General features: G+C 40.1%; 1 protein-coding gene across 3 annotated transcripts in view; it reads right to left on the bottom strand.

The window, feature by feature from the left end:
• NALCN (sodium leak channel, non-selective) overlaps positions 1-12,402 on the bottom strand; it is a 265,894-nt gene that overhangs the window by 237,274 nt on the left and 16,218 nt on the right. For all 3 annotated transcript variants that reach the window (XR_004325878.1, XM_032496708.1, XM_032496709.1), the window contains exons 2-3: positions 11,867-12,013; positions 8,601-8,783 (exon numbers count right to left, since the gene is read on the bottom strand). Coding sequence is in view for 2 of the 3 variants with exons in the window: in XM_032496708.1 (XP_032352599.1) it covers positions 8,601-8,783; positions 11,867-11,974 (291 nt within the window). In the remaining variant the exon portion in view is untranslated. The remainder of the gene's footprint in view (positions 1-8,600; positions 8,784-11,866; positions 12,014-12,402) is intronic.

Below are 12,402 nucleotides of genomic sequence, written 5' to 3'. Positions count from 1 at the left end.
CAGAAAACTATTTTTGAATTAGGAAGGCATTTTAATTGCATTATTTGGAATGTTTTCTGCTTTAGACATTCCAGAAATTCATAGTGGCATTTGCCTGTCCCCAACAAGAACACTGCATACTAGGTGGTATGTAATGGCCAGTTAGAACTGGCTTCTTTTAGCTTTCCTGTTAAAATATATGAAATAATCCACTGAGCATAAGTTTTACATATAATTTTTTGGTTCCTGTTTCCAAGAGCCATTTATTATTTATAAAAACTTTTCATAAGCAGTGTTATAGTGCCCTGGGATACAAAGATCAGTAATACTGATTTTTCCCACCTTTTTTTTTAACCATTTGCTCTTTGACATTCATTGTTCTTCAGCTGTTCTGTCTTCCTGAAAAATCCTCTCCCCTACAGACTGTGCCAACTTTCTCCTCCAGACTTTCATCATAGCCTACTCTGATCAACACTTTCGCTCATACATCATCCAACCACCAGCAACTCAGCTAATGTATATAAATATGGTTCGTATTGTGTAACTTACAGAATAGTCCTTTGTAATTCCCATCCAGTTGTTTCATACATTTATATTTTAGTCCCTGCAGTTTGAGCTTCCTACTTAAATCTTCTCTAAATGTATTCTCTGATGTTGCATGAAAAAAAAGGTCTATCCCCTACTGTAAATATTTGAGTTTGCTCTGAAGATTCATAGCTTCTTGAAACTTTAAATAGACAATTTCAGGTGGTACTCCCACCACCAAGCACAGTGTACACACAAGTACATGCAGCAGATTTTAAATGAATGAGAGACAAGCACATGAACACGTCTTAGAGCTTCTGTAGACGACAAAGCAGACAGTAAGAAGTCAACGCCTGTGCTGTGTGAATGCATCCATTCATCTAAACCACTAGTATTGTTCCTTAAAAGAAATTTGTGGCAAAAAGAGAAAGATGTAATACCTTTCAAGGTCATACCTTAGAGTTAAGACTCCTTTCCTTCATGATCATGGAAGACTACACATGAAATTATGAGATAACTTTTGGATATTTCCTGGATTTGTGTAGTCTGAATTAGCAAAGCCTATGTGCCATGCAACGAGGAATCAGGTCAATGTTTATATAATTTTTATATTACAATGAAATTTTAAATATGATTAAATTGAACCTGATACATTATCAATTATTATCCATGATCATTAAGGCTCCATAAGTGTAAAACACCTTTTAATGAACAGAGTACAGACTTTGAAACCTGGCACTTGGAAACAACTGAAGCCAAAGCAGGACCCTTCCCATGTCCCCTGTCTCTTGTTTGCAGAAAAGCTCTGGCTCCTAAGTCTTCCTGGAGTTCCAAAGAGCAAACTTAATCAGAGAAGTGAGGGAACACAGAAACAAAGGAAAACAGCCTAGAAAGACAAAGTAATAGTCTAGCCACAAAACAAAGTCAAGGACATGCAGTTCCTCTTCAAGGGCTGTAGATAATATTCTGAGCCATATCCTTGAGTTGTGCTGCAGAGACTAAAACCCCCACCAGGTGGAACACATTAACCGTGTGCTGACCACCAGCACCTAGACCCCAGACCAGGTGGAATCAGAAGGCTGGGACCACACCACCAGGTCCATGAGCTGATCACACACTCCTCCACCCTCTCCCTCACCTTGACTTTAAAACCCCTTCCCAGAAAGCCTCCAAGGAGTTTAGGTCTTTTAAGCATTAGCCACCTGTACTCCTTGCGTGGCCTTGCAATAAACACTGTACTTTCCTTGGCCACAACCTGGTATCAGTAGATTGAATTTACTGTGTGAGGGTGAGCAGACCCAAGTTTGGTTCAGTCATGTAATCTCACACTGCATTTTATGTCTGATATTTTATCATGTTGTCTCTTTTTCAGTTTGTATTTTCAAAGACTCTTAACTACAATTGGTTAAATATTGCAATGATTCAATTTATTGGTACATCCAGGTCCTTTTAAAATCCTATTGTATTAATGCTCAAGTTATAATACTTGCAAATAATAAACTGTTCCTTTTTCCCCGCTTCTAAAACATGTAACCAGAACCTAACACACCAAGGCCCAGTGGTCCTTGGGAAATTTTAATGCCTCCAATATGAAGGAAGGTTTTAAGTTGTTTGTTCCATCAACAAAAAAATGGAGAGGAGAGAAGGCTTGAGTTCCGGGCAGAAATCAGCATGCTGGTGCCTTAGAAGATGAGTTATTCAAGAGCAGTCTGTCAATTTTTTAGAAAGGTGAACACTTGGAGGCTGCCAATCAATTATACAGTGTAAGAGAGTAACTTAAATTGCTATGCAAGTATTTAACAAGCAGAGAACCAAATGCATTTACCTGAAGACATTTATAGGGAAAGTCTCCAGTTACAAAATGATATACATGGGTATAGTTCCAGAAACACATGATTTATTGTTCTGAGTTTCCAGGGCCCGTCTGTCACTGTGTCTTAGCATTATTATTTATTATTTCAACAGTGCTCAAAGGATGCATGCTACTTTCACCAGGGTCTATTGTCAGATGAAAATTAGACAAGTGAAAATCGTCTAAAGGACTCACAGTCCTCACTACATGGGCTGCTTTACACCAGCACAAACAGGTATCATCCAAATGGATTATTTTTGCCTCTAGGGATTTGGTGAGCTAGAAGGCTTCTCGGAACAGGAATTAGTGGGGGAGGCAATTAGAAACAAATTGTTTGGGAGTGGGGATGAATTGGCAGATATAATCAAGCTTAGGGGACATTATAAAAGATCTGAAATCCTTTAAACAAATACATCCCTCTAACAAAAAATTTTCAGGACAGTTTTTGCCAGAAGGCCCTTCTGCTTCAATTTCTCTCTCCTGGAGTGCAGGGAGCATGTGACCTCCACCATGAACCTCTCAAATACAAATCAGATCGGGTCACTCTCGGTTTCAAATCCCACCACGCATCTTAACTGACCACAGAAGGCGATCTGAGCTCCCGACAGGGCCTCAAGGCTCTCCGCAGTGCAGCTGGGCGGCCTTTGCAGGATCCTCTCCAGCTGCTCCTGTGCACCCATCTGCTACTTCTGACTACACAGAGTGCGCCAAGGCTTCAGGCTGTTCCAAGCCTGTATGTCTCAGAGCATGGCTCTCTTCTCTCTCCGAAATCCTTTATTTCCATCCCCCACCACCCCTGCCAGAGAGCAACATCCTCATCCTTCAGGATGTCACTTCATGCTCCTCTCTCTCCAAGACTTCTCTGACACCCCAAGCAGATTACTTCACTATTTTTTGTGTCCCTTCTCCCCATACCTTTCTCAGACCACTATTACAGCATTTTCACAAAATACTGAAGTTCTGTCTCTCACTCTCTGATTTCTCACTATTCAAGTCATCACTATTTACATTTGCAAAAATGTTTGCTCCCAAATCAATCACTATGGGGGCAACTAGAAGGACCACTATAATGAATCTGCACGTGTGCCAGTGGAAACATTTAAGTTGTCCACACATCCTGCAAGAAGCTGTAGTGTGCAATATAGGCACAGCCCTGTTCCTCGTTGGGGCTAAATCTTGTGCTGGCGTTGTTTATCGATTCAACAACAGGTAAGTGTTAAGTGCATCACTATATCCTCTTCCCCGTCTTCCCCCTGAAGAGTAACCTTTCCTGGGACCGAGGACTTGAGTTTCTACCAACCCAGGACCATTTGCTCTGATTTCATCAATTTTAAGACATACTCCCTCCTGCAACACCACAGTTTAACATTTCGGAATTTAGGACGCGTCTTGTAACTGACACATCGGTGCAATACAGTCTTACGTCTCACAATCAGTGTAATCAGCAGCATTTTCTCTTTCTTAAGGATCTGTACAGTGGTGCCTCCTCTGACAATCAATGACTTCACAGAGTCAATGAAAATGGCAGGGAGCACTTGCACAGATTATTTCTTTGCTTATTTACATTAGAGCACATATCCCCAGTTTTGCTGGGTGCACACAAAACATCCACTACTGCATTCAATAAGGACGAGTGACTGAGTGATGGGTATTTTCAGTGCTGTTTATTATACAGAAATACGCGGGTGGATTGTCATCTAGTATTAGGTGATTTAACGGTATTTGGAGAAATTGGTTCGGGTTGCTATAATGCATTATTCGTTTTCTCATTGAAAATAATGGAATACGGGCTCCTGCTTTCTGAAAATATGCTGTCCAGCATGTTTTCCGAAACAGATCAGATGCAGAAAATGAGGAGTACCTGCGTGTGCCTTACAAGCCAGTTCCACAAACTTGGCCAGGCATTCTCTGAGGACAGGGGCTCTGTTCCGTTCTGTCCCTTCTAGGACAGTCATGAGCTCACTGTAGGTGTGCAAGCAATGTTTGCTGAATGATCTAAGGGAAACTTGGAAATTGTTCTTGGGTTTAAAACTATGACTCTCTGATACTATATATACATTTTATATTGATTGACTGTTTAAAATACCAAAATATTCTTTTTTTTTTTTACTAAAGTATAGTCAGTTTACAATGTTGTGTTAATTTCTGGTATACAGCATAGTAATTCGGCTATATATATATGTATATATATACACATATATTTATATTCCTTTTCATATTCTTTTCCATTATAGGCCATTACAAGGTACTGACTGTAGTTCCCTGTGCTATAGAGTAGGATCTTGCTGTTTATCTATTTTATTTACATATAGTAGCTAGTATCTGCAAATCCCAAACTCCCAATTTATTCCTCCATGCCCTCTCCACTTTCCCCCCTGGTAATCACAAGTCTTTTATATGTGGTATCTAAAAAAATGAGACAATTGAACTTATTTACAAAACAGAAACAGACTCACAGACATACTATACTTATATCTTCAATAGCTTTAGACCTTAATATCTCAAATTTAACAAAACAAAATATAAACAACAACAGGAAGTGTCCACCAAGGTGCTGCTGGAAGGGCAGGTGCAACGGGCCCCTAACCTCCCAAGTGTCCCCACAAAAAAGCCTTTCCAGGAGACCCCTGCTAAAGACAAACTCCTGGAGTAGACTCCAGACTGGGTGGGACAGGGACAATGGCGACACAGGAGGAGAAGGATCAGATTAGAAAGAGAAGGGGGCCATAGTCCAGAGGAGGCAGAGCTCAGAACTGAGATGGCTGCTACATAGAGAAGCTATATATTTTATATTTCATGGTAATAAAAGTTTCTGGTGTCATTAGAATGCAAAAGAATCCTACAGAACAACACCACAAAACAGAATAAAATGAATATCCTATGGTATATCTAGTAAAATATGCCATGGCACATTCTCATAGAACTACTGACTTTAACAATAAAGGGAAAGACTCTTTCTGTATTTAAGAGAAAACATCAAATCACATAGGAGGAAAATGCACCTTCTCAGGAGCAACCAGGAGGCAATGAAGCAGCGTATTTAAGAATCTTAAGAAATGAAAATACAAAATACCTTCAAAAAGCTAGAAATAGACCCCAAAACATAAACCAAAAAAAGCAAGGGAAAAAATTAATAAAGATAAAAACAAAAATAATGAGTTTGAAAGAATGAATGGATGAAGAAATAAACTAGTTCTTTCTAAAAATCAATAAAATAAGTAAAAAAAAAAGTAAAACAAAACAAATAAACAATAGTAGCAAACCTAACTAAAACCTAAAAAGGAAACTCTGATTGAAATAACAGAAAATTCCAAATTAGGAGAAAATACCAATCAAACAGAGGAAACTAAAATCTTCTGTTAACAAATTAAACAAACTAAATTGTGGGTAATTCCTAAGAAAATTTACTTCACCAAACAGACCCCAACAGACCAAGTAAGTCTAAAGAGATCAATTTCCATAGAAGAAATAGAAGGAACGGAGTCCCATGAAAAAACCACTAGAAACAGATGGTTTCACAGGGGATTTCTACAAAACTTTTGAAGTTAAAACAATTTCAAGATTACTCAGATTATTTTAGAGCATAGGCGTGCACATACATACACTCATCACACACAGAAAGTCTAATATCAAAACCTGACAAAAGTTAGACAAAATTAAAACAAGGCAAATCATAACAAATATAATGAAATAGCACATGAAATAGAATAAAACCGTGTCATGATCCACCTGAGATTTTTCTGAGAATGTAAGGATGGTTCAGTTACTAGGAAATCCATGCTATTTCAAGAGCTAAGGAGAAAAACAATCACTTAACAAAATTTAAAAGCTATTCATGCCATAACTCTCAAAAATCAGAATTAATGTTTATTCCCTTAACTTGATAAAATAATCACACTTCAAACCCAAATCCTTCAAATTACTTAATGAGGAAACATTGGGGTGTTTTAAATAAGTCAGGAGATAAACAAAGATGCTCTTTGGCTCTAAAAGAACTTAAAATACGTAGTATTAGCTGGCCCAACTAGATATGTGACAGCAATCAGGTGTATAAGAATTGGAAAGAAAAAAGCAAATCTGTCTTTATTTTTACGTGATATAATGTTGGGAAATACTAAAAGAATTAATGTGAAAACCACTATTAACAATACAAGAATTTAGTAAATTTAGTAAAGTAGCAGGATATGATATTAACATATAAAAATCAACAGCTTTCATTTAAAAGAACAACATTAAGTAAGAGTATGTAATAGAAGATAAGAACCCATCCAGAGAGCAAAAAGATAAAATAAAACACCAAAGCACAAATAAAGTACCAAAGCACAGGAAAAGTGCAAAATCTACATGAAGAAAACTACAAAACACTCCTTCAAGACATGAGTAGACTTGACAGAACAGAAAGTCTGTCTGTGATCTGGGGTAGGAAGACGTATGTGTGGCACCAAAACCCACAAGCAAAGCCAAAGACAGTGACAAACAGTGAAAAATAATCGCAAAAATTAATTGCAACTTACAGCACAAAAGGTGATATTCCTAAAACACAAATATTGCCCAAAATTTGAACGAAAAATAATAACAACTTGAAAATGGCCTTTATAGACAGAGAATCAGGCTCAACCTCATTCTCAAAATGGAACTGCAAATCAAAACGACACTGAGTTGCCACTTCCCACCCACAGAACGGCAAATATTCAAGTGTGACAACCTGTTCTGCGATGACCACATGGTGAAAGAGGCGCCTGTGTACATCACTGGTCAACAGTCAGAAAGGCTCAGGGAATACAGAGTACACAGCAACTACTAAATAGAGGCACTGGGAAGCAGTTATCCAAATCCAGACTGTAGAACACTCTGCAAGACAACAGATCCATTTTTCCAATGGATCAATGACATGGAAAAAAGTTTTGAGGGGTGTGTAGGGCTGAGACCTAATGAACGTAAAGAGATTTAACTGAGATTTAAAAATATAACAAATCAACTTTGGGAGGCTTGTCTGAGTCCTGATTCAAAGACGCTAACTGTAAAAGAAAGTATTATAGACAATTAGGGAATTATGAATATGGATTGGGTATTAGCCTACATTAAGGAACTATTGTCAACTTTTCTAGATACAATAGGTAAAAAAAAGATTTTATTCATCAGCCATGGATGAGGAGTTGTTTCTGAAATGATCTGATTTTTCAGATTTGCTTTGAAATGAAATAGAAATGGACAAATATTGTTAACAGTTGATGTTGAGTTACAGGGATTCATTACAACTATAACCTCTACTTTTGTGTAAATTTTTAAATTTCCATAATAAAAAGTTTTTAAAAAGTTAAAAATAAAAACAGGAATACATTGCCCATGATCCCTCTATTTTAAGGGTAGCGCACAATGAATTATGTGTGAAGAGAAGCAACGAAATTGACCCCATAACTGTAACTTATGCATCATCTCGTTAAATTCTTGAAAGCCTTGTACAGAATAAGATCCTTGTCCATCAAAATTACCTAACCTGAGATGCTGATACAGCCAGTAAATGAAAAAGCTAGGATCTGAGTCAAATCTGTTATTTGTCAGACCCTAACGCCCATTCTGCTGTTTCATTACCCAACTGTCTCCCTAAATAGAACAATTCAAAGAACTTTAGAGACAGCATGGTCTACATACTTTTAATTTCTGTGAAGGTCAGTGTGACAGGAGGAAAAAAATACCCCGATAGAAATTTTCTTCCTTCTATCTTTTCCTTTTTCTTTTATTTACTAGTTTTTGTTTCCCAACGGTGCCAGTTTCATGCTATACACTCCTTTCTTACAGTCCTGCAATTCCTTCCCATCTCAAGTCCTTTCTCTTTACATCTTTAAAACGCCTCAGGTTAAGGACATCCTGCTGATTATCGTCACACTGAAAATTTATCACAGAATAGCTATTCTGCGTTCCATACGTCAACCACCGCCTCGCTTGGGCACCCCTAGGTGGTTTGCCAGCTCCCACTCGGGTGCTCACGAAGCCGGCGGAGGGGCCATCCAGCTCCTTCCCAGATACTCCAGGACTCTGGGCCTCACACAATTCACTTCACTTCTTAAATATTCTTATGTATCATATTTTTACCAATACCTGGAGTTATACCCCTTTGAAAGGACTTCAATGTCAACAAAACAAAGGATGTTTTGTCTCACTGAAATGAGTGTGGAAACACTCAACAGACTTAGATGTCTCTGTGCATTTGGGGGTTTAGCTTAAATAACAGAAGAATGCTCACCTTGACGATTCCCCGGATGTGCATTTTTGCTATCATCTCTGCCGTGTAGAGAAACATCAACAACGTGTCCAGAGTAAAGGTCACGTACTGAAGAGGAGGGTAGTGTTCGAAGGTCATGGGCGTGTTCATACAGACGGAGATGACGCTGATGATGGCACAGATGCGCAGCAGAGAGTGAACCCACTGCAGAGACGGTCCAGAGTTACCACCTGACGTTGTAAGAGATCTTAACCTTGTGTTATGAGCCGCATTATTTGGAAAACATCATATTGAGATGAAAATACTTCACCAGTCAGGAGAAAAGGAAGAAGGCACTAACACGTTAAACGCTTATAATGTGCCAAATACTTTCATCTATTTTACATCCTTTAATTCTCCAAGGAGCCTGATGTGAAAACACAAAGACTCAGGAAGGTTGAGGGGCTTGCCCGAGGTCGTGCATTAATGAGGTGAAGCCTCCATGTGACCCCGGTCAGGCTACCCCATCGCCTCTGATACTTCACAGGGCATAAGGCTACAATATAGGGAGATTCTGATTCAATTAAAATATGAAGAAATTTGGTGTGCAATTACTTTCCTATTTTTTATGTATTATGAGCACCTAGAATCGGGGACCATATTGTATTTTCTGTAACTTCTCTAGTTCTAGCATAGTGGCCTGTCTTAGTAGACCCCAAATGCTTCTTAAAATACATTGATACATAATGCTTTCCATACATAGGGTTTTCTTTCTATTGTACCTTCCATGTAACATCCTTGTGTAAAAATACATTTTAAAATCTGACCTCATCCTGTACTCTCAAAAGACAAAAAAAATGGACTTTCCTCTTTTTTTTGAAGGACATGTTTCGTACAAATTTAGCCCAAGTATCTCTGACAAAATGCCAAAAAAAGTAAGTTTCTGAGCAATTCTAGCAGTGCATGTGCTGTTTTAAGACTTTCCTTATCCCCAACAAAAAGAAGCAGGAATTAAAAAGATAAATGTGTGTGTGTGTGTGCATGTGGATATGTGCAGGATATACAATCACTCACACACAACATCTTACTATGAAAACTGATACCCAGGATAAAAAAATATTAACCATCTGCATGCTAAACACACACAATTGATATTACTAGTTAATGAATTAGTACACAATTCCTAAACGCAATTTCAGTGTGTTATTTATTGACTATTCTGGATACATAAGCAGTCACATTAATCCTTCAGTGTACTCCCCCTGAGAAAAGATGTTTTAGTTTCACACTGGATGGGTCCTGCAGCCACACAAGCTAGCAAGCACCCATGCTGGAAAACAGAAAAGATTGTCAGAACTCTGGGGAGACTCTGACCCTTGTAGGCTGGTGAGTGGGTTACAATACTAATCTGTCAATTGTAATATTTGTATGAAGACATAATGCCTCTAATTCCATACCATCTAAGTCACTGATGGTTAACTTTAAAGGCTGATGCATTTTCATGCCAATTAGGAAGCCCTTCAATAAACACCAGCGTGTGAAGGCAGCCCCGTCTGGACCTCCAACACCAAGGAGCTCATTACGCAAAAGAGCTTCGAGAGACTGGTTCTTTCACAGCAGAACTGGTTTTTTTTAGTCTTTTTGAATACAATTTTTAAAGGTTACACTCCGTTTACAGTTATTACAAACCACTGGCTATATTCCTTGTATTGTACAATACATCCTTCTAGCCTATGTTACACCCAATAGTTTTTACCTCCCACTCTTCTGCCCCCATGTTGTCCTTTCCCCCTTCTCCCCACTGGTACCCACTACTTTGTTCTCTGTGAGTCTGCACAGCAGAACTGTGTTGGATTTAAAGAAGGAATTCTCTCTGAGCATTAGTCACTTAGTTGCTTCCGAGGCTACATCTATAAAACTACCTTCTTCAGAAGTTCTCAGAAAGCTCTGTATGTAGTGGACGCTAGGAAGAAGTCAACGAGGACTTTATTCTCTATTCTGTTCAAGTTCTCTGAATGTGAATGTAAGACCTACCACGTGCCAGAAGTTCTGCTGGGCTCTGAGGATACACAAAGGGAACGACACAGTTCTGACTCATCACTGCTTTTCAGTCTGATATGCGTACCGTATATATTTACATACAGTATAATTTCTACTTACACTCAAATATAAAATAGGACATGTGGACAGAGAAGTGGTTCATTCTGCCTGTGGTGGGGAGGGTCAAACCTTTCAGAGCGGATCGGGGTAAGAGCGACATCTGAGCCCACCTTCATAGATGGGGAGGATCTGACTCAGCTGAGTTGCTGGGAAAGGGCTTCCAGGCAAAGGAAACAATCTGAACTGGCCTGACATCTTGGAAAAGCAGCAAGTCACCAACAAGGCTTAAGTGGGCCGAGTGTAGGTAAGGAAAGGGCAGTTGCTGGACAAGTCAGAGATGCAGTTAAAGAGCCTTGTATGAATACTAACGCATTTAATTTGCAACGTAGGCAGTAGGGGTGTTTCAATGATTGTAAAGCAGGATGCGGAGACGTGGAAAGAAATACGAGCAGGCGGGAGAAGTAGTCTGGAGGGCGGATTAGACGGGAAAGGGCAGGGGGACCAAGGCCAGTCATCTCCATCACAGCCAACAGGAAGACACGCACCGCGGGAGCTGCGGTTGCTCTCCTGACTGCAGCCCCCCTGCGAGCCTGATGCTGGAGTGGGTCCTACACGGGAACACGAGGTCCCCAGCCCTAGGACTACGCTGTTCCACCCCCGCCCCGGCTGCTAGACCGTCTCACATACGACACTTGGTGTAGCAGGTCTTCCTCTCAAGTCCCATCAGCTTAATTAGGCAGAGAAGGGGAGAAGGTCTTCAGAGACTCTCTCCACTAGCTCATTAACCTTTACTTGCAGCTTAGAAGGAGACCTTCAATTCCAGACCCCTGATTATCTCCTGACGGATTCCTGCACGGTGAGAACGTAACGGCAGGAGGCCTGGATGATCAGGCTACTCATCTCTGTCCTCAGCTCCTCATCGGCCTGAGAAGTGGTATTTTCTCTACCGTGTGCGACTCTGAAGTCAGCCTGCAAAGGGGGTGGGGAGCCAGATCACCTCGATACCTTCCCACACTAGTAATTCACAGGGACACCTCATTATTCCATCGGGACTGTTCTCAGCTTCCAGACTCTGAGACTTACCCATATTCTACTGCAGCTATTCAGATAGACAGTTCAAAGCCAAAGGTGCATGAGTTCTAAATGATATGAATCAAATCTCCTTTATATCAGCGTGGGTGTCTCCGTACTTCAAAATAGAGACTTACTGGCTTGTTAATCCAGAGTATGTCCGCGTTGTCCGACAGAGATTCATCAGGACCAAAGTCGGTAACCGGCTGGGCCTCCACCCTGGAGCTCTGCTTTCTTTTGAGCATGCTGAAGTTAGCTGTGGGGAGCAGGTTCCAAACTGCAGTCTGGGAGAGGAGAGGGAGAGAGCATTAGTCCCCTACACCATCCTCAGCCTTGTCCCAAGATGGGAGTCCCCCCCCTCTGCCTAAGCATTTGTTAATCATACCCATGTTCCATGATACTGTACATAATAAATACATGCAAGTAGAAACTTTAAAAGGATGAGATAAAAGTTAGAATCAATAAAAACTTGCAATTTTTTTTCTCTCAACCCAGAAGACTGTCTTGTGCCCTCCACTGACTGTGCGTGCACCACTTTAGACACCACTGGTCAAGGTCCCCTGGGGCCAAGTGGCTTTGCCTCCTAGGGAACACACATTAATAGGAAGTTTTTTGAGGTCTGTGTTCACTGCCTTCAAGTGACTCCACTTAAAGGCGGTCCATGCTGGAGCAC

Source organism: Camelus ferus, chromosome 14 (assembly GCF_009834535.1).
Source record: "Camelus ferus isolate YT-003-E chromosome 14, BCGSAC_Cfer_1.0, whole genome shotgun sequence".
In the NCBI taxonomy this organism is placed as follows: domain Eukaryota; kingdom Metazoa; phylum Chordata; class Mammalia; order Artiodactyla; family Camelidae; genus Camelus; species Camelus ferus.
Note: the sequence above shows the minus strand (reverse complement) of the source record. Positions and strands in the feature narration are given on the sequence as shown.